General features: G+C 39.1%; 1 protein-coding gene across 2 annotated transcripts in view; it reads left to right on the forward strand.

Moving 5' to 3' along the window:
- Positions 1–1,583: 1,583 nt before the first annotated feature.
- TTC39B (tetratricopeptide repeat domain 39B) overlaps positions 1,584–27,148 on the forward strand; it is a 53,782-nt gene continuing 28,217 nt past the window's right edge. Inside the window, exons 1-6 of one of the 2 annotated variants that reach the window (XM_065879844.1) lie at positions 1,584–1,681; positions 4,894–5,025; positions 6,003–6,079; positions 11,779–11,846; positions 15,029–15,093; positions 25,815–25,920. In XM_065879844.1, the coding sequence (XP_065735916.1) occupies positions 1,620–1,681; positions 4,894–5,025; positions 6,003–6,079; positions 11,779–11,846; positions 15,029–15,093; positions 25,815–25,920 (510 nt within the window). In that variant the 5' untranslated portion in view covers positions 1,584–1,619. The remainder of the gene's footprint in view (positions 1,682–4,893; positions 5,026–6,002; positions 6,080–11,778; positions 11,847–15,028; positions 15,094–25,814; positions 25,921–27,148) is intronic. The other variant, XM_065879845.1, reaches the window with a different exon arrangement.

The raw sequence follows: 27,148 nt of genomic DNA on the forward strand, positions 1-27,148 counted from the left end.
CCTAAGGGGAGTGGAAGGGGTCTATCAGTGGATTTCCAAGTGCTGTTCAGGAAATTCCAGGTTGGCTGGTTATAGGTCACATTCTTGGAGAAGGTTGGAACTGTAATTAGGTTAGCTTTAAGTCCTGGTGGGGCTTAGCATAAATGACTCCATTTTGCGCCTGTTGTCTCTTTTCTTTTAACATCTTTATTGGAGTATAATTGCTTTACAATGGTGTGTTACTTTCTGCTGTATAACAAAGTGAATCAGCTATACATATACATATATCCCCATATCTCTTCCCTCTTGCGTCTCCCTCCCACCCTCCCTATCCCACCCTTCTAGGTGGTAACAAAGCCCCCAGCTAATCTCCCTGTGCTATGCGGCTGCTTCCCACTAGCTATCTGTTTTACGTTTGGTAGTGTATATATGTCCATGCCACTCACTTTGTCCCAGCTTACCCTTCCCCCTCCCTGTATCCTCAAGTCCATTCTCTAGTAGGTCTGTCTTTATTCCTGTCTTGCCCCTAGGTTCTTCATGACCGTTTTTTTTTTTTTTTTTTTTTTTTTTAGATTCCATATATATGTGTTAGCATATGGTATTTGTTTTTCTGTTTCTGACTTACTTCACTCTGTATGACAGACTCTAGGTCCATCCGCCTCACTACAAATAACTCAATTTTGTTTCTTTTTATGGCTGAGTAATATTCCATTGTATATATGTGCCACATCTTCTTTATCCATTCATCTGTCGATGGACACTTAGGTTGCTTTCCTGGCTATTGTAAACAGAACTGCAATGAACATTGTGGTACATGACTCTTTGAATTATGGTCTTCTCAGGGTATATGCCCAGTAGTGGGATCGCTGGGTCATATGGTAGTTCTATTTTTAGTTTTTTAAGGAACCTCCATACTGTTCTCCATAGTGGCTGTATCAATTTACATTCCCACCAACAGTGCAAGAGGGTTCCCTTTTCTCCACACCCTCTCCAGCATTTATTGTTTGTAGATTTTTTTGATGACTGGGCCTGTTGTCTCTTTTTTAACACGTGTCTATAGATAACAGTTATTTTGTATTGATATCAGTTATGTATAATTTACAGAGCTGTAAGATAGTTCCTGTGGAATCAAAAACAAATAACCTGGCAGGGTCTTCTTTAGATTTTAGACAATGCAGTTTTCCACTAACATACATTCTTACCCCTACATAATCAAACTAAAACAAAATAACCTCTGCTCCCACTCATGAATAGATGTAGTTCCTACACTTGTGATCTTCGGAGTGATGGGGGGACTGTCATTTACTAAGTGCCTGCTATGAGCATTATTTGTCAATTTGTTCCATCTTCAAAACAGCCCCATGAAGTAGTTGGTGGCATTCCCATTTTACAGATGAGAAAGTCAAGTTCCCAGAGGTTAGAGACACAGCTAGTAAGTGACAGAGTTAGAATTCCAGCCTGTCCTTCTGTCTCCAAAGTGTACACACGCGCATGCGTACACACACACACACACACACACACACACTCCCTGTGACAACTTGCTAAAAGTAAAAACTGCAGAAATTCTGTGTATTTTTTTCTTGATTTTTAGGTCACTGTCAACCAAGGTGGATCTCAGGAGTGGCCTGGAAGAATGTGCAATGGCACTGAACTTATTTCTAAGTAACAAATTTACAGATGCCTTAGAATTGCTTCGACCATGGTAATTAACTTTATTTATTTTAGATAAAATATATTTTTTTGGATGCTTTTGATGATTCCGTCTCTGATGTCATTCTTGTCAGTCAATTTTTCTGCACTTCCTCCTGAATATTTATAAACTAATTTGGTTGAGACCCCTAAATGTTGATTAGTTTTAATATCCAGTTAAGAAATCTGTCTTTTCAACTTTAATTAGTAGAGCATTTCTGATTCTTTCTCCTATCTTAATTTCTATACTTGTTTAAATAGTGTCATCTTATTAGTTTCACAGAGCTTCATTTGGCTTTCTTCAGTGAAATATTTTTATGGATATTCCTCTGAAACTTAAATATCATTGAGAAAAGTTTCTTTTGAAATGGGCATGGGTGGACGTCCCTGGTGGTGCAGTGGTTAAGAATCCACCTGCCAGTGTAGGGGACACGGGTTTGATCCCTTGTCTGGGAAGATCCCACATGCCGCGGAGCAAATAAGCCTGTGAGCCACAACTACTGAGCCTGCACTCTAGAGCCCAGGAGCCACAACTACTGAGTCCGTGCGCCTAGAGCCTGTGCTCTGCAACAAGAGAAGCCATTACAATGAGAGGCATGCACACCACAACAAGGAGTAGCCCCTGCTTAACCACAACTAGAGAAAAGCCTGTGCCCAGCAACGAAGACCCAATGCAGCCAAAAATAAATAAATAAGATAAATAAATTAAAAAAAAAAAAGAAATGGTTGTGGGAAGAACTAAAATATGGTAATCTCAGATGCTAAAAAGCAATTTAAGGTAATAAAACTCTTACTGGGACTCCCTATTTATGTGACAAATCACTTAGGCAGTTCCATTTCAATTAATAGTACCTGTTACTTCTGGTGATGTGGCAGCAAAACCTATGCTTAGTCTTCTTCCTAGGCCTCACTTTGACTCCAGTGTCCACCTGTACAGGGTGACTAGAGCTCGGCAGGAATAATCTCACCTTGTGCCTCCAAACACAGTGTCTTACTTGGATGAAGCTTAGACCTCAGATAATAATTTCAAGACAGTTATGTGGGCACAGAGTGGGACTCTCATTCCTTTGAGGAGTCTCTAGGGTGAGCAGGGTGATGTGACTCTGGTCATTGCCTTTGAATCTTAGAAATTAATGTGCCTACTGAGGCTGTGGTAATTCTCAGAAGAACTGCGATCAGTTAGCATTTCAGAGGTTAAGAACAGATGATAAAATAGATGGTGAAGTCCCCGGCCTACGGAAATTGCCCAGGGCTGTCTCCACCCAATGCTTGTCTCACATCCTCTACCTCAGGGGTTCCCAACTCCCGGGCCACAGACAGGTACTGGTCCGTGGCTTGTTAGGAACTGGGCCGCACAGCAGGAGGTGAGTGGTGGGTGAGAAAGTGAAGCTTCATCTGCATTTACAGCCGCTCCCCATTGCTCGCATCACCGCCTGAGCTCTGCTTCCTGTCAGGTCAGTGGTGGCATGAGAGTCTCATAGGAGCGCGAACCCTACTGTGAACTGTGCATGTGAGGGATCTAGGTTGCGTGCTCCTTATGAGAATCTAATGCCTCGTGATCTGAGGTGGAGCTCAGGGGTGATGGGGAGCGGCTGCAAATACAGATTGTCATTAGCAGAGAGGCTTGATTGCACAGAGAGCATAATAAATCCATGTGCTTGAATCATCCAGAAACCCCTCCACCCCAACCCCTTTTGTTCATGGAAAAATTGTCTTCCATGAAGCTGGTCCCTGGTGCCAAAAAGGTTGGGGACCGCTGCTCTACCTTGCCTGTATCTGCCTTTTTCCTTCTGTCCTTCTTAGTCCTTCAGACCTCTCTGTCTGTCTGTCTGTCTCTTCATCTTCTGTCTCTATATCCCTCTGTCTTCCTCTCTCCCTCCCTCTCTTTCTCTCTCTGCCTGTTGTTCTCTCCTTGTCTCTCCTCTCTCAATCTGCCTGCCTGTCTCCTTTGTTTCTTATTCCAAAAGTCTCCATTTTTTCTTCTTCACTGACACCCAGCTGGTCATAATATGGAATGAAAATAAATGACAGTCTTACACTTAGTCAAGTTTTATATTCTCTGATCTTTATGCATGTTTCACTGTTAAACATACGTTTTTCCCACTTGAATACTTCTTTTTCCCCTTGGAGAAGCTTTTGGTTTAAAATGTGGGGTTTATATAATATTGTAAATCAACTACATTTCAATAAAAAAAATTTTTTTTTAATGTGAGGTTTAAAACCACAATTGCTGATTCACTTTGGGCTCCTCTTATTCCTTTTTTTTCTTTCTTTTTTTGAATAGCCAGTGCCCTCACTGTTTGGGACTAATTGCAAATTACCAAAGGATGTTTAGACTGTTCTTGGGGGGAAAGTATACTGTGGCTTGATTTGTTTTGTAGAGCAGCAAAAAAAAAAAAAAAAAAAAAAAAAAGTATTTTAAAAATATATTTGAATTAAAAATAAAACCATGCATTAATATTGTAGATCTTATAAATAACTAATTAACATAGCTTAAGAAGTTTTGAGGAAAGAGATGGTGAGGTTTTCATAGCCTGAGAGTCTGGGATGTGCCATCCATTCAGACTGAATGTCCTTAAAAATCGAACGGATAACTTGATAATTTTAATTATCCAGAACTTTAATCAGGATTCCCAGATAATGGGATCAGATTTGGTAAGAGATCTACCATGAATTTTTGTCTGGGCCCTTTGTGGCTGACTTAACTTATTGCAAAAATCTTGCTTCCTCGTGGCCTCTGGCTGGGAGAAGGGAGGGGATGATTTTAAACAAGACTTACCTTTCAGAAAACATATCAGAATTTCTCTGTCACAAACTATGTTTCCAGTGGCCTTTATTTTAGCACTTATTTCAGAGCAAAAGGCGGTACACTGCTTCTTGTACAACTGGGGAAAATTGGGTTTGCTTTGAAACATTTTCTAGGAAATGAGTCAGCAGGCTGCCCCCTTGTGCTCAAACAGGGAACAGCATATGCCGCACTCTGCTTCAACCTGGAAAGTTTTGTGCTGCCTGCGTGGGCTTGAATTGGGAAGTCCTCAGAGTTTGAGTTCTTTGGGGCATGTCTTTCATAGTCCATATTATTTCAGTGATCATGGTGAAGGAGTAAAAGTCGTTACTGTGAAAGTCACGTCATGGGTTTACTAGAATTTCTTGTGATTAGTTTCAGATGCGACCTGAATGCTTTTCAGTTGAATTGAAATGTAGTAATTTCCGTGTTCTCCCCAGGGCTAAGGACAGCATGTACCATGCCTTGGGCTACAGTACCATTGTGGTGCTGCAGGCCGTCATGACCTTCGAGCAACAGGACATCCAAAATGGCATTTCTGCCATGAAGGACGCCTTACAAACTTGCCAAAAGTATGAGCTGAGTAATTAAATACTTGAGACACGCCTACAAGCCTTTCTGTCTGTGTGACAAAATGGATGCACTTAGCCTGACAGAGAGCTCTGTTGGAAGCTGGCCACGGTTATAGAAAAGGACTTGAGCATCACAGGTTCCTGGTCTCATGTAGTTTTATGTGCGGGAGATAAAAATATTTCCACTAAAGAATTATAGTAGGATGCTGGGATGGCGGAACACGTGGCATCTGTATCTTCCACTTTTCTCGTTGGTACTTGAACTACCGAGAAGGGCTGAGGATTTCAGTGGGATTAGCAGCAAGCATCTCTCGGGGTCCCCCTGGTGGAGCCTTTAGGTACCACATGCCAAGCCAGGCCAAGCAAGGAGCATTCTTCTTTTATGTGGGAAATGCTGCGAAGTCAGAAGGGAGTCTTTTATTTGTCTAAATAGACATATTTAAACACTTTTGCTTGGTGTAAATGACATGGAATTTCAGTTTTATTTTAATCTTTGTGTGTATAGGAAGCTCCTAGCAAAAGCTGTTAACTAGCATTGGTGAATTTTAACATTGCTGAAATTATGTCCTCTTGTAATTATGTTTCCAGCCCCTCAAGGGAAGAGAGTTTCCAAACACTGCACTCTAACTCCATTCTTAACCCGTGGTGAGGTGACCCTTAACAACAGAAATACTGATTTTAGCCATAGAGATCAGGGAAGGTGCATGACAGGGTTAGTATTGACTGTTATGTGTATGTTTGTCCATGCACTTGTTCAGTAAGCTTGGGTTAAATGCCCACAGGATGCCAGTGCTGGGAGCTGGGTGTGCAGGGTTCAAAAGGGTGGTCTCTGCCCCAGAGATTTTAGGGTTTAGAGTTCTGTTTTGGTGACTCTTTGGTGTGATTGTGACTGAAATGAATGTCAAATGAAAATGAGCTTGATTATTGTTATTTTTTTCTCTCCACTTCCCATCTCCCCTTCTACTTATTCTCTGCAGATACAGGAAAAAATGCACAGTCGTAGAATCTTTCTCAAGTCTTCTTTCTAGAGGATCATTGGAACAGCTCACTGAAGGTAAGAGGCCTTTAAAAGGTTTTTTTCCTTTCTTTGAAAAATTAAAATGTGGTCATGCTCATAAAATTCAACACTTAAGTGTATAATATAAAGTAAATGGAATGTCTTTTTCTCTTCCCCATAATACTCACCCTCTAGAAGTAACCACTGTTAATAGTTGGTTTTCAAGCCTTGCAGACTTTTCTGTGTACATGTACAAATATATACAGAAGGTACACATAGGATTTTTGTAGTTTTTCATTTTTTGCTAATGTAGAATCATGTGATACATGTTAGGCTACAATGTAATTTTTGGCGGTTGACTTTTTCCATGTCAAGACGTATAAATTGTACTTCATTCTATTTAATAGCTATTTAGTATTCCTTAGGACAGGTGCCACCAGTTACTTACTTTGTCTCTATTGAAGGACAGTTACATTGGTTTTTTCGCTATTACAAATAATGCCTTCATGCATTTTTGTAAGTATTTCATAGGATAGATTGCTAGAAGTGGAATTACTGGGACTATTTGAAAATAGAAAACATTTATAGATATTGACAGTTTTTTCTCCAAAAAATTAGGTCAGTTTATATTCTTACCACCCATGTACAAAAGTTTCTATTTTTCCGCAAGCTATTAATTTTTTCCTCAAGGTCAAAGTAATTTTGATACCTTTAAAATAATGATGATGTTTCACAGTATGGAAGATGTTTGGTTTGTGGACATTTAGGAATATTCAAGAATCCAGGAATGTCTGCAGCATTTGATCAGATGGCTGGGAGGAAATGACTCCTTTTGCTGTCAATTGCTTGATATTCCACAGAGATTAGGGCAGAAGTTCTATGATCAGCCCTGTTTTATTAGTGTTATTCTCTAGTCAGGATGGTTTATAAGAAAGGAGCATCCCAGTACACCTGTAGAAGAGAAAATAACATCTTTCAAATGAGGCCATTGTAGACTAAAGCTTCTGCCGTCCAAGGAGCATTTGTGCCTGTGTTGTCATTGTCAAATTTGTTCTGTGGAAGAGGTAACACAAAATCGTTAAAGTAGCTGTAGCCGATTAAGGCAGGAGCAATTCTGGGTACATCTGTCTGTCATTCCTGGTGGTCAAGTGTGTGCCAGACACAGTTTTGAGTGTGTTTCATTATGAAGTTTTGTTTGCTTTGTTAGAAGAGTATTATCAACTTGTTATGGACATTGGAGAACTTGGGCTCACTAGAGTGTTGATAACAGAGGATTACAAGACTTGTTCCAAAAGGTATGATGCTGGCCCTGCAGCTGTCATACAGCACAGTAGATTTCACTGGTTCCTCCAGGCAGCTGAAGCCAATCATCTTTTTCTCCAGAAACTGACCTCCAAGGACCCTTAAGAGTTTATTTATCCCCTTGATTTCAGATAGACTGTGTTTTCATATTTTTCATCTTAGGGCCATTTATGTAAATTGGCCCCAGGAGACCTAAAGTCCACTAAAGTAGGTCAGTGGGAAATTAAATGGGCCCCAAAGAAATTTGACTCATTTATATTCTTCTGTTTTCCTCTCTATGGCTTCTCTCCAGTGGCCCATTTCCCCCTGCCTCCCTTTTTCTTTGCAATATAAAGCCTGGCATTTGAGATTCTTTTTTAACCTTAGTTTACAAAACAATGGCATGGTATTATTGGTATAAATATGAATAATAATAATAACTTAAAACATAATAATGATAATGCCCTTTTTTTTTTTTTTTTTTTTTTTTGCGGTACACGGGCCTCTCACTGTGGTGGCCTCTCCCATTGTGGAGCACAGGCTCCGGACGTGCCGGCTCAGCAGCCATGGCTCTCGGGCCCAGCCGCTCTGTGGCATGTGGGATCTTCCCGGACCGGGGCACGAACCCGTGTCCCCTGCATCGGCAGGCGGACTCTCAACCACTGCGCCACCAGAGAAGCCCAATGCCCTATTTTTTAAAGGCACTATGTGTGAGACACTGTCCTTGATGCTTTCCTTAGCATTGTCCAATCTAACCTGTGTAACCTCCTTTTTATAGACTAGAAAGTGATGTTCAGAGAGATTAGACAGATGGTCCAAGATTACTTGCTTAGCAGAGCAGAGTCTAAACCCGATCTGCCTTTCCCTAAGCCACATAACCCCACACCTTCTCCTGTAGTTGGGTAGAAAAGGGCACGAAATGTGTCACATATGGATGAAGGAAATGTTGAATTATTTCTGTGTCAGACATCTTGAAAATAGATGGTACTGTTCTTATCTTTTTATTGTGTCTTTGGGCGTGGCATATTTAGAAGTATTGAAAAATAAACAGCAATGAGATACCACTACACACCTATGAGAGTGTCCAAAATCTGGAACACTGACAACACCAAATGTTGGTGAGGATGTGGAGGAACAGGAACTCTCATTCATGGCTGGTGGGAATGCAAATGGTACAGCCACTTTGGAAGATAGTATGGCAGTTTCTTACAAAACTAGGAGCTGAAAACTTGTGTTAACCCCAAAATCTGCAAATGAATGTTTATGGCAGCTTTATTCAGAACTTGTCCTTCAATAGGTAAATGGATAAATAATAAAGTGTGATACATCCAGACAGTGGAATATTATTCAGTGCTAAAAAGAAATGAGCTATCAAGCCATGAAAAGATGTGTAGGAGCCTTAAATGCATATTCCTAAGTGAAAGACACCAATCTGAAAAGGGAACCTACTGTATGATTCCAAGCACATAAGATTCTGGAAAAGGCAAAACTATGGAGACAGTAAAAAGGTCAATGGTTGCCAGGGGATGAATAGGTGGAACACAGAGAATTTTTAGGGCAGTGAAAAATACTGATACCATAATGATAGTACATGTCATTATACGTTTGTCCAAACCCATAGCATGTGCAACACCAAGAGTGAACGCTAATGTAAACTGCGGACTTTGGGTAATTATGATGTGTCAGTGGAGGTTTGTCACTTGTAACAAATGTACCACTTTGGAGGGCATGTTGATAATGGGAGAGGTTATGCGTGTTTGGGGGGAAAGGGATATATGGGAAATCTCTGTACCTTCCCCTCAATTTTTCTGTGAACCTAAAACTGCTCTTAAAAAATAAGGTCTTAATTAAAAAATTATGAAAATAAATCAGGCTGTGACTTGAACCTATTCTGAAATAAGGTTTACTTAGACTTTTATGTCTGAAGGCATGCTTAGCTGACACTTCAGTGCCTAATGAAGATATTTCCTTCAGTGAACTGAGGAATTTATAATTAAAAGATGTTCTGGTAGGTACCTATTTGTAAATGCCAAATGTCTAATTTTGAGAGCTAAGGGCTGCCCAATATAAATCAATCAGAGTGAAGAAATAAGACTTTTATAAATTAAATTGCATTTATTCCTAATGAGTCTGGCTGTTGCTGCAACCCAAACAGACTTTGTGTTCAAGGGAGCATGTCAAAACATTGTGGATTTAGGGTGCACTTTGTTTTTCCTCTTGGTAATTTCCATTTCCATCCTTGAATGGCTGGTTTTCTGCAGGAGTGAGGATATTTAATTAAACTTTTTGTGGGTTTAACATGGGACACACCCATTCTTCCTTCCTCATGGCTGGCATATTGCCCTAAATGGCTTTCAAATTGCTTTAAAAACCGATGTTTATATACAGTGCTTAGGATGTGCAAGGAATTTCATATGAAGATTCCTTACGCGCAGAATACAGAGTTCAAACTTTCTTCCCTTTTATCTCTGGCTTCTTGTTACGTCGTTTGTGCTGCTCTTTGCCTTGTCCATCTTTAGCTTAACTCTGATCCGTCTGCCCTTCTGCTCAGATGTCTGCAAGGACTCACCATTGTCTACCAAATGAAGCCCAGACTCTGATATTCAAGGTCGTCCATAATTCAGCCCCGACTTACACTTCCAGGCCCATTGCCCACTCGTCCCTGTACACACCTCACGCTTCAGCCAAAGGTGCACCGCTGGACTTGCCACGCAGGGCTCCGTGCTCCTTGCCTTTGCTCATGTTGCTTCTCTCCCAGCAGCCGCTTCCCTGCCTTCTTGGCACACGCCCCAAGCCAGCCATCTGGGTTACCGAGCAGGCTTTCAAAGTGAATAATTACTAACAATTCCCACTTTGTTACAAGTTTCCCTGGAAGGAGGATATTCAAGTGAGTCTGTAAAAATAAAAGTTACCAGTTTTTCTCCCACTGAACACACGGAGAGAATTCAGGGGCACACTTGGAGGTGAGGTGTTCCGAAGGACGGAGACTGTGGCTGCTGATGCTGCCAGACTGCGCGGGGGCCACAGCTCCTCCACTTTGGCCTGTTGTGCGTCTGGCCCCATCTTATGCGTGCTGTTGGAAGATCTTAGTTGCATTGTTGCTTCTTTGTAAATCAGCCTTTGGAATATGAGCGTGGCAGGAAGGTGAACCTGTTTGTGAGAACTAGTAGTGTGTGTGTGTGTGTGTGTGTGTGTGTGTGTGTGTGTGTGTGTGACAGTGTGTGTGTATGTGAGTGTGTGTGGTCAGGAGGGGTCCTGTGTGTGTAAGTGAAAGCAATAAAGCACTAGTTCTTATCCAGTTAGATTCAACAATGTTCCCATTAACACAGAGATACCCCGTTTTTCAGTTACTTACATCACATAAAGATGTTCTACTTTCTGAAATTTTGGCAAAAAGCATGACATGGACCAAGGGCAGTAATCTTAGTGAAAGTAGCTGATGCATATTGAGGGCTTACTCTGCCCAGTAAGCTTCACAGGCAGCACCTGGTTGAATTCTTCTGCTCTGAAGTAGAGATGTCATTAGCTGGACTTTAGGAACAAGGAAACCAGCAGAGAGAGGGAAGGTAGCTTGCTCGAGGTTCTACAACTAGTACGTGGCAGGGCCCTCCCTGCCACCTAGGCCGTGAAATACCCCAAAGCTCATTTACTTAAATAACACACCAGTTTGCATCCCATGGATAAAACGGGAATCTGCTGATTTTGTTTATGCAAAAAAAAAAAAAGAAAATGCAAAGATTTCTCCCTCCCCAATCTCTGCAGGTATCATGGATAGGCCACGTGTTTTGGGGGCACTCCACGTGTCCCAGGGATACATACGTAGTTTTATGTAGCCCTTTTGTGAGTGCCTTGTTCCTGCACTAGATATCTCAGTGATCCAAATAGCCCCAAACTGTGCTAGTGTGAACTTTTTTACATCAAGTCTTCCCTGAATGAGGAGTCATGAGTTGGGCATGCAGGCCAGTTCTTTTTCCTAGAACCCTAGGGAATTACTGCTTTCTCTTCAAGTTAATAGCATGCCTAACCATTGTCATGACTATCATGCCTTCATGTTTTAGAAGGTAGAATTAGTATATTTAAGTTAGATTTCCAATCTATAACTGTGTTAAACTTGCCTGTTTCCGTTAAGTTAAAAGATAAGTGGTTTCCTTTTTTCCAAGAAGTGCTTTTACATTTTGGTTTTTACATTTTGGTGAGCTGAGTTTGGGTCTTTGACACCAGGGGCCTGACTCTTGGCAGTTATATGTGAATGGAGCCAAAGATAACTTCCCCAAAGCATTTCATGCATTCTGGAAAATTCTTGCTGAGGGCCTGAGAACTGAGGTCAGCATTCCACTTTTATGGAAGCACCAAAGCAACCTAGGTTTTTATTGTCTCCCTTGGGCTCATTTATCTACCCGTCTTTTCTGAACATCTCAGAGCAATTACTGTGGATATGGGATTTTCCTTAATATATTTTTATTTGTCTTTAATAGAGGAAATGCATGCCGAAATCTGTTATGCCGAGTGCCTCCTACAGAAAGCAGCCCTCACGTTTGTGCAGGTAATGAACATTTGGCTTAGAATCAGCGTCGCCCGGGAAGCCTGCCAAGTACGACATAGAAGAAATGTGGCTCATTCTATGTCAGTGCTTCAGTTCTTTTGACTTAGAGTCGTAGTGAAAGATATTTGTTATTACTGATAAACTTTGGCTGAAAGAAGACCCTGGTTTTTTTTTTTTTTTTCCTACTCAAATGCACTTAAAATTCCGTTTTGAACTTCGCTTTATTGGCAACCACTGCCTTTTGAAGAAGCTGTCTTGCAACTACCTCACCTAATTTCAGGACGCTGCTCTGTATGAGAACTGGGAGGTTATCCCTCTTCGTGCTTGCTAATGGTGGAGGGCTGCACACAGGAGTGACTGGCTGGAGGAGGCTTCAGCATCCTTGGCTGTTCCCTTCTTGCATCAGATGCTTCAGCAAAGCTTAGTTATGCATGTGTCGAGAGCCAAACTTCCCATGTATACCTCAGATTTTATCTCCCCGCTCTTTGTATTTTCATTCCCCTTTCTTTTATTTCTTATTTTGGAAGAGCAGTTAAAAAAAGTCACTAAACAAAACAATGACTCCTTTTCTCATGGGGCATTTAAATTTCACCTCCCGGAATTGTTACCATCAGTACCTTGCCTGTCATTGTAGCTTCCAGTTCTTCTAAAAAATATGGATTTTAACATGGCGGCCACACAGGTGGCGGTGATGGATACAAGTGGGGTAGAAGTGGGGTGGAGATTGTAAGGGGGCAGAAATTCAACTGTAAGATGGAAAATCTTCCTCAATCTCAATGATTTACATTGAATTGAGAGTTGCTTTTCTCTTTTTCTGGAGGGTGACCTCTTAGGTTGGATTCTGGTTAAGTAAAATTAAGTCAATCTGGTGTAGGGCCCTGTTTCCTAAAACCCCACCTATTATGACGGCTGGTTGAAAACAACAGTCTTACTGCCTCAGTAAACATAAGGCTAGTCACGGAGGCCCCCAGTTTTTTCTGATGTGTTTTTCAAATGATAATTTGATAATAAAATCATTGATTTGAAACTTTTTTGTTTTTTATGTCTGGGGGGCTTGTAGTTCAACATCTGGGAGATATCCATGGTTCCCCTCTTCCTCATGCCTCTGTATCTTTAATAATGCCAGGCTCGTGGTCGTGCTGCTTTTACCTTTTCAAGGTTTATCAGCTCCGTCTCTTCCTCTTTATTCTGACTATAATTGTTCTAGTGGGGGGCTTGTCAGCTCTTCCCTAGACTGCATGGCAACCCAGGGACCTTCGGTCTGTAGTTTCTCTTCCCTCCAGCTCACTCTCCATTGTGCAATTGTGCACCCTCTCAAAGATGAGAATTTCACCTGGGCATGTCTCTGCTTCAGCATTTAGTAGCCCTCATTGACTATGGCAGTGGTTCTGTATCAGAATATCACACATGGGGAAGGCTTTTTCTAACCAAACTGGTATCTCCCCACCAGTTCCCTACTCCCCTCTTACCAATGTCCTCAACTGCTACTGGCAGGTATGTTGCATACTTGAGTGGCACAGGTACAGCACAGGTAACTTTCTTATTCCTTAGTCATTCCCTTTTTTGCAGTAGGTTTCTGCAGCAGTACTGAGTTATATACACACAGATGGCCAAGCCAAGCACACCAGGGTCTTGAATGCTTCCCTGAGGGTTTTTTTTTTGCTTGCAAAGTTCACACCTACCTTGCCTTCCTTCCTTCAGCTGGTTACTTCCCAATCTTTTTTGTGTGTGTGTGTATGTGTGTGCTTTAAGCATTGATGCTTCCAGGAGGCTTTTGTGGACCTCTTCACATCCCCGCCCACCTTTGTGCTGTCATGACATCCCCCACATGTCTCCATCCATGCATGTCTTCATCCCTTAGCGAGTTGTGTTGCTTTTGTCTGATTTTGTGTTTGGGTGCCTGCTGTAAAATAGGCATTCAGCAAATGTTTGGTGAATCCTGAAATGAAATTTTCTTATTTGAGGCAGATTTGAATCCAATTGAAGAAATTCTTTCCTGGCCAGTATTGGAACTTGTGTAACCATAAGATTCCTTAAAATCAGAAAATAAACATTTAAATTGCATAGTGAATTTTACATTTATTGATTCTTTTAATAATTTAAAGATTAAGTATTTAAGTAACTGATGACATTAACAAACTAAAATTAGTTCTTCTTTTGTTTCGGAAGGATGCTCAAGTGCACAGGAAATCAATACCAGAGCATCTTTCTGATATTAACGGACTAGAAAAGCATGGGACTATCTCCATTAGCACCTTCTATTAGAGTAACATCTTCCAAGCAGTTATTATTTTTTAATTTTTATTATTATTTTTTTTGCGGTACGTGGGCCTCTCACTGCTGTGGTCTCTCCCGTTGCGGAGCATAGGCTCCAGACGCGCAGGCTCAGTGGCCATGGCTCACGGGCCCAGCCGCTCCACGGCATGTGGGATCCTCCCGGACCGGGGCACGGACCCGTGACCCCTGCATTGGCAGGTGGACTCTCAACCACTGCCCCACCAGGGAAGCCCTCAAGCAGTTATTTGATATGCTTTAATAGGAGACTCTTGGAATCCTAGAATACTCACCCTAAAAAGGTCATTCATTTAGGCCAGCTGACCCAGTTTTATGGCTGATGACCATCAGGCAAAGAGAAGTGATCTCTTTTCCCCTAGACAGTATTTCATATAAGTGACAACAACTTTAGAATCCAAATCAGTTATCTGTGGTCTGGAAATGTATATGAATGAAATTCACAATGTTAAATAGACTGCCTGCTAAAGTCCCCCCTAAAGAAGAACCATAATCCCATTACTTGGAGTAAGACAGATAGGAAAGTCCTTGGAGCATATCCTTAAAGTCAGCCATTTTGAATTCCATTGAACCCAGAAGAAAGTTGCTCAGTAGTTGATGATGTTTATTTAAGTACGTTTGGACTAACCTTTATGGCCCCAAATTGATGAGGATTACTTCCTTACTTCCTTCAAGTAATGCAAGGATTTAAGAAATGTTTCCTTTTTGTTGTCCTCTAACTTGGAAGAAAAATGACAAAAAAGCATTTCAGATGTAAAGCAAGAAGAATGGTTTAATTTAAAAATCATATCCTCAAAAGATAGTGTTTTGTTCTAATCACGCAGCTACACAGCTATGGGGACAGTTTAAGAATCTTTTGCTAAATGATCTAATTATTTAATTGTTTTCAGGATGAAAATATGATCAACTTCATCAAAGGTGGACTCAAAATTAGAACAAGTTACCAAATATATAAGTAAGTTAAAAATTAAGATTTATAAAAAATATTTTAACAGGGTTTGTACCTTTTTGACCACGTTCTTGTGGTTTCTAAATGATTCTTGTACTATGTACCATTTTGTACTTCAAAGTTCTCAGTCAGTATGACTATGTTTTTTAAAATTTCGTGTTGGTAAAAGTGCACTTGACTTTTGGCTTACTGAGGTGTATTCAATGCCATAGGACAACACGATTTAAGTTTAAATGCAGTTTTAAAAGAAAAATAGCTGTAAAGAAAAGTGCTTACATAATTTCTGATTAGATAATCTTAGTTTCTCTCTCCTAAAAACAATTTATAAATTTAAAATGACAGGTATGTACAGGTATGTCTTTGGTCCAGACTCTAGAACATCACTGCTCCAATGAAGTTCTGCAGTGATTCAGATGTTCAATTAAAGTGGACCATAGTGTCATTCACATCTTCTGTATCCTTACTGATTTTTATCTAGTTGTCCTATCCTTTACTCACAGAGTTAAAAATCTTCAGCTTTGATTCTGGAGTCATCCATTTCTCCCTTTAGTTCTGTCAGTATTTGCTTTGTATATTTAGAACCTCTATTATTGGGCTTATATATATTTTAATTGTTTTATCTTCCTAATGAATTAATCTTTCATCATTATAAAATGTTCCTATGTAACTCCTTATAATATTCTTTGTCTTGAAATCTGTTTTGTCTGATATTAATAAAGCTACTCATGCTTTTTTATAATTAGTATTTGCATGGCATATATTCTTTTACTTTAAACCTATCTTTGTTTTTGTATTTAATTTGCATTTTTTGTAAATATGCTTAATTTGGTCTTGCTTCTTTACTCAGTGTGACAGTTAATATGTTTGCACTTGTGAGTACCATTTTGCTTTTTTCCTTTGCCTTATTTGTCCCCCTCCTTATTTTTCTGCCTTCTTTTGCTTTAAATAAAAAAAAAATATGTATATGTATTCCAGTGGAATCCTTCCATTGTTTTCTTAGCTATAGCCCTCTTTAATTTTTTTAAGTGTTTGCTCTAGTGATTATAATAGCCTTCTTAACTTATCATAGTCAACTTAGAGTTAATACTGTACCATTGCACAAGTATAAGAACTTTGCAAAAGTATAGTTTCATTTACCACCTGTTGTCTTTTATACTATTCTTACAATAGTACACGTATGTATATTACACACCCCACAGAGTGGTACCCACCTTTTGCTTTAAACAATTTTATGTCATGGTCTTCACTATTAACCCATATGTTTACCATTTTTGGTGTTTATTCATTCCTGTCTAATTTCAGACTGAAGCATTTCTTTTAAGATTTCTTACAGTATGTGTCTACTTTCATTAATTCTTACTGTTTCATTTACCTGAAAACATCTTTATTATTTATTTATTTATTTATTTTTGCGGTACGCAGGCCTCTCACTGTTGTGGCCTCTCCCGTTGAGGAGCACAGGCTCCGGACTCGCAGGCTCAGCAGCCATGGCTCACAGGCCCAGCCGCTCCGCGGCATGTGGGATCTTCCCGGACCGGGGCACCAACCCATGTCCCCTGCATTGGCAGGCGGACTCAACCACTGCGCCACCAGGGAAGCCCCATCTTTATTTTTTATTTATTTATTTTTTTGCGGTACACGAGCCTCTCACTGTTGTGGCCTCTCCCGTTGCAGAGCACAGGCTCAGCGGCCATGGCTCACGGGCCTAGCTGCTCTGCGGCATGTGGGATCTTCCTGGACCGGGGCACGAACCCGTGTCCCCTGCATCGGCAGGTGGACACTCAACCACTGCGCCACCAGGGAAGCCCACATCTTTATTTTTGAAGGCTGTTTTTGCTCAGTATAGTATTCTCGAGTTACAAGGTTTTCTTTTTCTTTTCTTCTTTTGCCCCTTTAAAACTGTCAATCCATTGTATTATAACCTCTGTTGTTTCTGATCATAAGTCAGCTGTTATTTTAATTATTTTTCCCTTGTCTGTAATTTGTCATTTCTTCTGACTGCTTTGAAGACTTGTATTTTTTATTCTTAGCACATTGACTGATATGCTCAAGTATGGCTTTGAGAAATGTGTAGCTATTATTTCTTCAAGTATTTTTTTCTGCTCCATTCTCACTTTTCTCCTTCTGAGACCCCAATTACATGTTAGTCACCTGATTTTGTTCAATAGGTCACTGAGCTGCTGTTCATTAAAAAAAATTGTTTTCTTCAGATTAGACATTATCTCAACATCTGGGCTGTCTTGAGGTCAGTTTCTATTGCCTGCTTTTTCTCCTGACTATATGTCATGTTTTTCTGTTATCAAGTCAATAATTTTTTGATTGTACACTAGATAGTGATACATTGTAGAGACTCTAGGTTCTGTTTTCTTTCTCGGAATAGTGCTGATTCTTGCTCTGGGAAGCATTTGACTTGACTAGACTTAGAGCCCATACTCTTACTCTTTGGTAGTGGGCAGCATCTGAAATCCTGGTTCCACTACTTCTTCTATCTTGTCTCTGCTTTTCTTTGGCGTTTCCCCAGTGCTCACATAGTTCATGAATCAGCCAAGAATTTGAGTGGAGTTCCAGCACTGATTTTGGTGTTTCCCTCCTATGTGGTTCTCTCCTATCTGAAAATTCCCCCATTACCTTATAGGTACTCTGGCAAATTTGAACTCTGTGTTCCTTTTGAAGCCAATAAGACTGTGGCTTTCTGTGTAAGTTCTAGGCACCCCACACCAAGTGTACTGGGGAGCACTTCCAGGTGACTAGCCATATAAACTTAAGGTCCCTTCAAGAGTCGTTCTCTTTTTTCAAATTTCAACCCTTCTCCAGTTTCCCATTACTTTTTTTTTCAATTTCCAGTGCCTACCAATATATTTTAAATATGTATATTGCATTTTGTCCAGAGTTTATAATTGTTATCCGTGGGAGAGTTAATCTAATATAAGCCACCCTGCCATTACTGGAAGCAGAATGAAGATTTAGTATTTTAAGAGATGCTTTTACCCAAAATGATTTCATAAAATTATATTCCATTCAAAATCCTGGAAGGGAGTGGATTTTGGGAACCTGATATATTGTTTTTACTTTTCCTCTTGAAATATTTTTTTGAAGATATAAAAGAATGTTAAAGAGTTGATTGCTTTTTCAGTCATCAAAACTTAAAAACCAAAGGAATTAAAATAGTCTTGTAATGGCACAGAAATATATATCAGTGGAGTGGAACATAGGGCTTAGAAACTCGTGTGTGTGTGTGTGTGTGCGTGCACACGTGTATGTGCGTGTGCATGCGTGTGTGCGTGCACATTATGCATGCACGTCTGTGTACACACACGTACATATACCAGGGAATTCAAAGCATACTAAAAACCTATATATACATAAATCTCTTTAAAATCAGTGGGAAAATATGGGTACTTTAATAAATAGTTTTGGGAAAATTGGCTCTTCGTTTTGGAAAAAAGACTATAAAAGATACATTCTGGGGCTTCCCTGGTGGCGCTGTGGTTGAGAGTCCGCCTGCCGATGCAGAGGACACGGGTTCGTGCCCCGGTCCGGGAAGATCCCACATGCTGCGGAGCGGCTGGGCCCGTGAGCCATGGCTGCTGATCCTGCGCATCCGGAGCTTGTGCTCCGCAACGGGAGAGGCCACGACAGTGAGAGGCCCGCGTACCGCAAAAAAAAAAAAAAAAAAAAGATACATTCCAGAGAGAAACAGTCAGCTCTACCCACCACCAGTCCCTCCCATCAGGAAACTTGCACAAGCCTCTTAGATAGCCTCATCCATCAGAGGGCAGACAGCAGAATCAAGAACTACAATCCTGCAGCCTGTGGAACAAAAACTACATTCACAGAAAGATAGACAAGATGAAAAGGCAGAGGGCTATGTACCAGATGAAGGAACAAGATAAAACCCCAGAAAAACAACTAAATGAAGTGGAGATAGGCAACCTTCCAGAAAGTGAATTCAGAATAATGATAGTGAAGATGGTCCAGGACCTCGGAAAAAGAATGGAGGCAAAGATCGAGAAGATGCAAGAAATGTTTAACAAAGACCTAGAAGAATTAAAGAACAAACAAACAGAGATGAATAATACAATAAATGAAATGAGAACTACACTAGAAGGAATCAATAGCAGAATAACTGAGGCGGAAGAACAGATAAGTGACCTGGAAGACAGAATGGTGGAATTCATTGCTGCGGAACAGAATAAAGAAAAAAGAATGAAAAGAAATGAAGACAGCCTAAGAGACCTCTGGGACAACATTAAATGCAACAACATTCGCATTATAGGAGTCCCAGAAGGGGAAGAGAGAGAGAAAGGACCAGAGAATATATTTGAAGAGATTATAGTCGAAAACTTCCCTAACGTGGAAAAGGAAATAGCCACCCAAGTCCAGGAAGCACAGAGAGTCCCATACAGGATAAACCCAAGGAGAAACACGCTGAGACACATAATAATCAAATTGGCAAAAATTAAAGAAAAATTATTGAAAGCAGCAAGGGAAAAATGACAAATAACATACAAGGGAACTCCCATAAGGTTAACAGCTGATTTCTCAGCAGAAACTCTACAAGCCAGAAGCGAGTGGCATGATAAAGTGATGAAAGGGAAGAACCTACAACCAAGATTACTCTACCCGGAAAAGATCTCATTCAGATTTGATTGGAAAAATCAAAAGCTTTACAGACAAGCAAAAGCTAAGAGAATTCAGCACCACCAAACCAGCTCTACAACAAATGCTAAAGGAACTTCTCTAAGTGGGAAACACAAGAGAAGAAAAGGATCTACAAAAACAAACCAAAATGCTTAAGGAAATGGTCATAGGAACATACATATCAATAATTACCTTCAACGTGAATGGATTAAATGCTCCAACCAAAAGACACAGGCTTGCTGAATGGATACAAAAACAAGACCCGTATATATGCTGTCTACAAGAGACCCACTTCAGACCTAGGGACACATACAGACTGAAAGTGAGGGGATGGAGAAAGATATTCCATGCAAATGGAAATCAAAAGAAAGCTGGAGTAGCAATGCTCATATCAGATAAGATAGACTTTAAAATAAAGAATGTTACAAGAGACAAGGAAGGACACTACATAATGATCAAGGGATCAATCCAAGAAGAAGATATAACAATTATATATGCACCCAACATAGGAGCACCTCAATACATAAGGCAATTGCTAACAGCTCTGAAAGAGGATATTGACAGTGACACAATAATAGTGGGGGACTTTAACACCTCACTTACACCAATGGACAGATCATCCAAACAGAAAATTAATAAGGAAACACAAGCTTTAAATGACACAGTAGACCAGATAGATTTAATTGATATTTATAGGACATTGCATCCAAAAACAGCAGATTATACGTTCTTCTCAAGTGCACATGGAACATTCTCTAGGATAGGTCACATCTTGGGTCACAAACCAAGCCTCAGTAAATTTAAGAAAATGGAAATCATATCAAGCATCTTTTCTGACCACAACACTATGAGATTAGAAATGAATAACAGCGAAAAAGAAGAAAAAAACACAAACACATGGAGGCTAAACAATACATTACTAAACAACCAAGAGATCACTGAAGAAATCAAAGAGGAAATCAAAAAATACCTAGAGACAAATGACAATGAAAACACGACAATCCAAAACCTATGGGATGCAGCAAAAGCATTTCTAAGAGGGACGTTTATAGCTATACAGGCCTACCTCAAGAAACAAGAAAAATCTCAAATAAACAATCTAACCTTACACCTAAAGGAAGTAGAGAAAGAAGAACAAAAACCCCCCAAAGTTAGCAGAAGGAAAGAAATCATAAAGATCAGAGCAGAAATAAATGAAATAGAAACAAAGAAAACAATAGCAAAGATCAATAAAAGTGAAAGCTGGCTCTTTGAGAAGATAAACAAAATTGATAAACCGTTAGCCAGATTCATCAAGAAAAGAGGGAGAGGACTCAAATCAATAAAATTAGCAATGAAAAAGGAGAAGTTACAACAGACACCACAGAAATACAAAGCATCCTAAGAGACTACTACAAGCAACTATTCCAATAAAATGGACAACCTGGAAGAAATGGACAAATTTTTAGAAAGGTATAACCTTCCAAGACTGAACCAGGAAGAAATAGAAAATATGAACAGACCAATCACAAATAATGAAATTGAAACTGTGATTAAAAATCTTTCAACAAACAAAAGTCCAGGACCAGATGGCTTCATAGGTGAATTCTATTAAACATTTAGAGAAGAGCTAACACCCACCCTTCTCAAACTCTTCCAAAAAATTACAGAGGAAGGAACACTCCCAAACTCATTCTATGAGGCCACCATCACCCTGATACCAAAACCAACCAAAGATACTACAAGAAAAGAAAATTACAGACCAATATCACTGATGAATATAGATGCAAAATTCCTCAGCAGAATACTAGCAAACTGTTCCTTCAGTAAGTCCGAAAGAGAAAAACAAATATCATATATTAACGCATATATGTGGAACCTAGAAAAATGGTACAGTTGAACCAGTTTGCAGGGCAGAAATTGAGACACAGATGTAGAGAACACACGTATGGACACCAAGGGGGTAAAGCGGCGGGGGGTTGGGGGTGGTGGTGTGATGAATTGGGCAATTGGGACTGACATGTATACACTGATGTGTATAAAATTGATGACTAATAAGAACCTGCTGTATAAAAAAATAAATAAAATAAAATTCAAAAAATAAAAAAATGATACATTCCATATAGATTTAATATTAAAATATTTTTGGAAGAGTACAAGCAAAAACATAGGAAAGTCTTTTTATAGTCCTAAAGTACAAAGGCCTTTAAACTTTTGATTTATTTAAAAATTTTTCACTTTGAAATGATTCCAGAAGTTTTACAAAGAATTTTCATATATTCTTCCAATATACAAATGTTAACATCTTATAGAACCACAGTATAATTATTAAAACCAGGAAACAAACATTGATATAATATTATTAACTACTTCATTGACTTTACTCGAATTTTTCTAATTGTCCCACCAGTGTCCTTATTCTAGTCCAGGATTCACTCCAGGATCCTGGATGTCACATTTAGTTGTTACGTCTCCTTAGTCAGTTTTAATCTGGAAGAGTCCCTCAGTCTTTCTTTGTCTTTCAGGACCTTGACATTTTTGAAGAATACTGGGCAGGTATTTTTTAGACCATTGCTCAAGGTGGACTTATCTAATGTTGCTTTTAATGATTAAATTCAGATTTTTCTATGGCAAGAATACTATAGAAGTGATGTGGTGTCCTTTTCAGTGTGTCATATCTGTAGATATATGATGTCAATTTCAGAAGCCTTTTAAAGTGTGACATAAAATCAGAAACCATAGAAGACTAACTTGACCAAATAAACATTTAAATTTTCATCATGGCAAAAATATCCCATAATAAAAAATACAAATAGAAATGTGATATAAATGACTCAGGGCAAATGACAATGTGAGAAACTCATAGGTTGGTGGGGGTCTAAACTGATAAGAGTTTTTATGAAGGATGTTCTGGCAGTATATACCAAAATTAAGAATATGCATCACCTTCGATCTCAGAAGTTCTTTTTCTAAGAATGTATCCTATGAACAGTTAGGATGGTATAAATATAGTTATAGTACTTGATATAGGAAAGTACTTGATGAAGGTATAAGAACACTCTTAGCAGCATTGTTTGTAATATGGAATATTTTGAAACAACTTGAAAATTTAAGAATAGGAATTTGGTTAAATAAATTATTCCATAGAATGGAATAATATGCACTTGTTAAAGAATAAGATAGCTTTCATGCATTTTCGTGGAAAATTGTCAGTATAATCTATTGAGGAGTATATACTATGTGATCCCATTTGTGTTTTCTAAAGATTGCATTCTTAGTAGAGCATAAAAACAACTAGAAAATTATGTACCAGGCTGTTAACAGTGACCGTCTCTCTGTGGGATGATTGTGTAGGGACACTTAGGGTTTCTCCATATTATTTGAGCATTTTGTAATAATCATCTATTATCAGCAAATAGAACATTTACACAGAAAATAACTCTGAACATAATATGCATATCCTGCCATCCTGTTGATATTTTGACATTTGAATTTTTGTGCATGTATATAAGCATATATAATTATCTTTTTATACAGTGAAATTATATGCTTTGTGTCATTTTGAAATTTCCTTTTTCACTTCATGTCAGAAAATTTTAGGTCATTAAGTATTTTTAATTCATCATGGCTTTCCACTATTCCACTGAAATAGTATTCCACTATTTGGATATACTACATGTGTATGTATAAATGTATGCATGCATGCAACTGTCTTCGTAACCGATTTCCGGTTGTTGCCTGTTTAGTTTGTTTATAAATTTTTATTATAGGTAGTAATACAGTATCTTTCCTTATAGGTCAAGTTTTGTGTGTATCCATGCTATTTCCTTAGAATAAAATTAGATTTGTTGGTTCAAAGGTATGCATGTGTGTAAGATTTCTGATATATATTGCATTGGCAATATATATATATATTGATATATATTGGATTGGCAAACTTTTTCTAAAAATACCAGACAGTAATTGTTTAGGCTTGTGGGACGTAAGATCTCTGTCCCAACTACTCAACTCTATGACCGCAAGGTGTAAGCAGCCATAGACTATAAGTAAATGGGTGTGGCTATGTTCCAATAGGTTGCCAACCTCTTTACTATAACTACCATTTTACCAGAAATAAATGAATGTGTCTATTTGTTCTTACCTTTGCCAGCACTGGTTTTCCATTTAAAAAATTAAAATAATGGTTTTTATCACAAAAGTGGCATATATATTTTGGAAAATAGGAAAACGTGGATGAGCAAATATTAAAATACACACACACCCCATATACTTATCACCCAGTGATTATGGCTGTTAACACCTTAGTATATATTCTTTCAGAATATTTTCTACATGTATCTAAAGATATATCTTTTTTTAAATGAAAATGAGATCACACTGTATGTACTATTTTTTAACCTGCTTTTTTCAGTTAATGATCTTTTTCGTGTCAACAAGTCTTCATTTCATGTAATACTCAATCCATCTTCAAATTTTGCCTGTTGGCCCCAAATCTCTTTTACTGCTGGAATGTCAGCACCAGGATCCAACCCAAGACTGTCTTGAGCATCTAGTGTTTATGTTCATTAAATACATCTTATTCTAGAAGAGTCTTTATATTCATGAGAGTTGTTGAAAAGCCCAACCCATTTGTCCTGCAGGATATGCACAGATTTGTTTGGTGGCTTCCTTGAGTTTTCATTTAGCTTGTTCCTTGTCATAGTCAGCTCAGGCTGCCATAACAAAATATCATACACTGGATGGCATAAGCAACAGAAATTTATTTCTTCACAGTTCTGGAGGATGGAAGTCTAAGATCTGTATCAGCATGATCAGGTTCTGGTGAGGGCTCTCTTCTTGGCTTGCAGACAGCCACCTTCTCACTGTGTCCTCACATGGCAATGAGAGACCTTCCTCTTATAAGTCCACCAAGCTTATCAGAGGAGGACCCCACCCTTATGACCTCATTTATCCTTAATTACTTCCTAAAATCTCTGTCTTCAAATACAGTCACACTGGACGGGGGGGATTAGAGCTTCAACATATGAATTTGGGGGAAATATAGTTCAGTCCATAGCATTCCTGTAGCCCCTTATATTTCCTGTAAGCTAGATTCAGGTTAGATGCATTTGGCTAGAATACATCATAAGTGAAATTGCATGATTTATAAGTGCATCACACCAGGTGATACATTATATCAGGCTATTTCTTACTACCTTTAAAAAATATATCTGTCAGTTTGATAAGCAATTTCTGGTCATTGCCAATTTTTACATCTTTGTCATTGTTTTCATCTGCATTTCTCTGATTAAGTATTTGCCTTTCGAAGATGTGAAGGGAAAGAGAAAAATGCATAGAAAATTAATTAAAGTGAGAAATCAGAAAGATTGGCTTGGATGGAAGAGGGAAAAATAAGAGGACAGTTGCAGGCAATTGTGATTGAGCTTGCTTTCCTCTTTCAATCTTTCCTAGTTGTGAATTTTATTTTGGTCTATTTGAGACCATGGTGATCATGCTGAAATTCAAGTCTTTTTGTCTGTAGCACCTCAGTTACTCAGTGGAAGGTAGGTTGCTGAAGTGTGCACAACAGCTGAGAGACTGAGCATTCCTAGGAAGTCTCCTCTAACACATTGCTGGGAAACTGTGAGATCACAGTCCTGTGGTCCTATGGCTCCTGAGTCATGCTTGCTGATATTTGAACCCTCTTTTGCTTTAAGCCCAGAAAGATTGGTCCTGATAAACAGTGTAGAAACGAGTGTGTCATTTTTCCTTAATGATGATTACCCAGTAGAGGGGTGGGATAGGGAGGGTGGGAGGGAGGCTCAAGAGGGAGGGGATATGGGGATATATGTATGCATATGGCTGACTCACTTTGTTGTACAACAGAAACTAGCACAGCATTGTGGAGCAATTATACTCCAATAAAGATGTATTAAAAAATAAAATAAAATATTGGCAAACTAAAAAAAGAAAAAAAGAGAAAACTCAGCACAGCATCATCCCCTTAAAAATTCTCTAGTATTTTGGCTAATGACATTTATCTTATGGTATGTAAATGCAAAATTTGACTTAAAATTAGTTTTCAGTGTCATAGTAAACTTACAGTGTAACTGTTTTCTTCAATCCAGAGAATGTCTTTCTATCCTGCACGTAATTCAGAAGAACAAAATTGAGCAGCGGTTCTTCTATGAGTTTGAAGGTGGCGTCAAGCTTGGAATAGGGGCCTTTAATTTGGTAAGTGATCAGAAAGCAACCAGAATCTTTTGTACAAGAACCTTAGGTTTTCAGTGCCTCTGCTACTGCATTTGAACCTCACCCTGAACTACTACCTGGGTTTGGTTGGCAAGTGGCTACAGTGGGATCAGTTTTCTTGTGCTGTGAACCAGTGGGGGCTTTGGCCAGAATGTGCTGTAAAGTTCTGTACATGCTCAGAATAGTTTTCGATTGTATAATAAGGGAAGCATGCAGCTCTCTGAATGGACTAGTAACATTTTTTGGTAATAAAGAACTTGAAATTCAGTTCTATTTCTACATCAGAAATATTATTGCTATAGCAATGGTGGCTCTGAAATTGAAAATAGGTGAGGGAACAATATAGTTTGAGGGATGATGAAGCTCTGGGGTAGATGAAGGGTTTGAGTAGATATCTGTCCAATTGCTATATTATTTAGATATTTTGATATTTTATTAAGATTTGACTGGAATTGGTGAGAAAATTAAGTGGTAAAGGGAATCCCACACATGTGTATACACTACCGTGGCTGCTTTGTTCATGAGCCAATTGGTTGATGACGGAGGTGGCTGAGGAGAGAGGCTGGTTAGTGTCCACAAAATGAATCACCCTATCGACTTGATTATTAAAATCTTCCTCTGCTGAGGTCAGCCTTTGGTGAACATTCACATGGGACACAAATAACTTCACATTTTTTGCCCATTCTGAGAGGTCTGTCTGTATACCTCTTTCCCAGAGCTCCTTGTCATCAATTTTCCAATCATGTTCTTTCTAAAGCCCTGACCATCCAACCAAACCATTGGCAACCACCCATGAATCAGTAAATAATTGCATATATGGCCATTTCTCCTTCCAAGCAAAGTGAACAAAGAGGGCACTGCTCAAAGTTCTGCCCTGAGAGGACTTCCCTTTATCCTACTCTTTAGGGATGTCCCAGAGAGGGGCTGTAGTGCTGTAGGTGTCTACTTCTGGGTCATGCCTGCATATATGAAGAATACAACAGACTTTTGCTTTTGGAAAAGGATGCTAAAAGAAACACTTTGGAGGTGGACACTGGGGGTTATCTTCTCATCACTTTATCAACCCACATGAAAGGAGCAAGTGTTCTTTAGAGCATTCTGAAAAAGCCAGGTTTTTTGTTTTGTTTTGTTTTTAACTTTTTAGGTGTATTGTCTTAACTAAATGAAATTAAGTCACAAGTAATGATTATACTAGGTGCAGTATGTGGTT

The sequence above is a fragment of the Phocoena phocoena genome, chromosome 6, assembly GCF_963924675.1.
Source record: "Phocoena phocoena chromosome 6, mPhoPho1.1, whole genome shotgun sequence".
Lineage (NCBI taxonomy): Eukaryota > Metazoa > Chordata > Mammalia > Artiodactyla > Phocoenidae > Phocoena > Phocoena phocoena.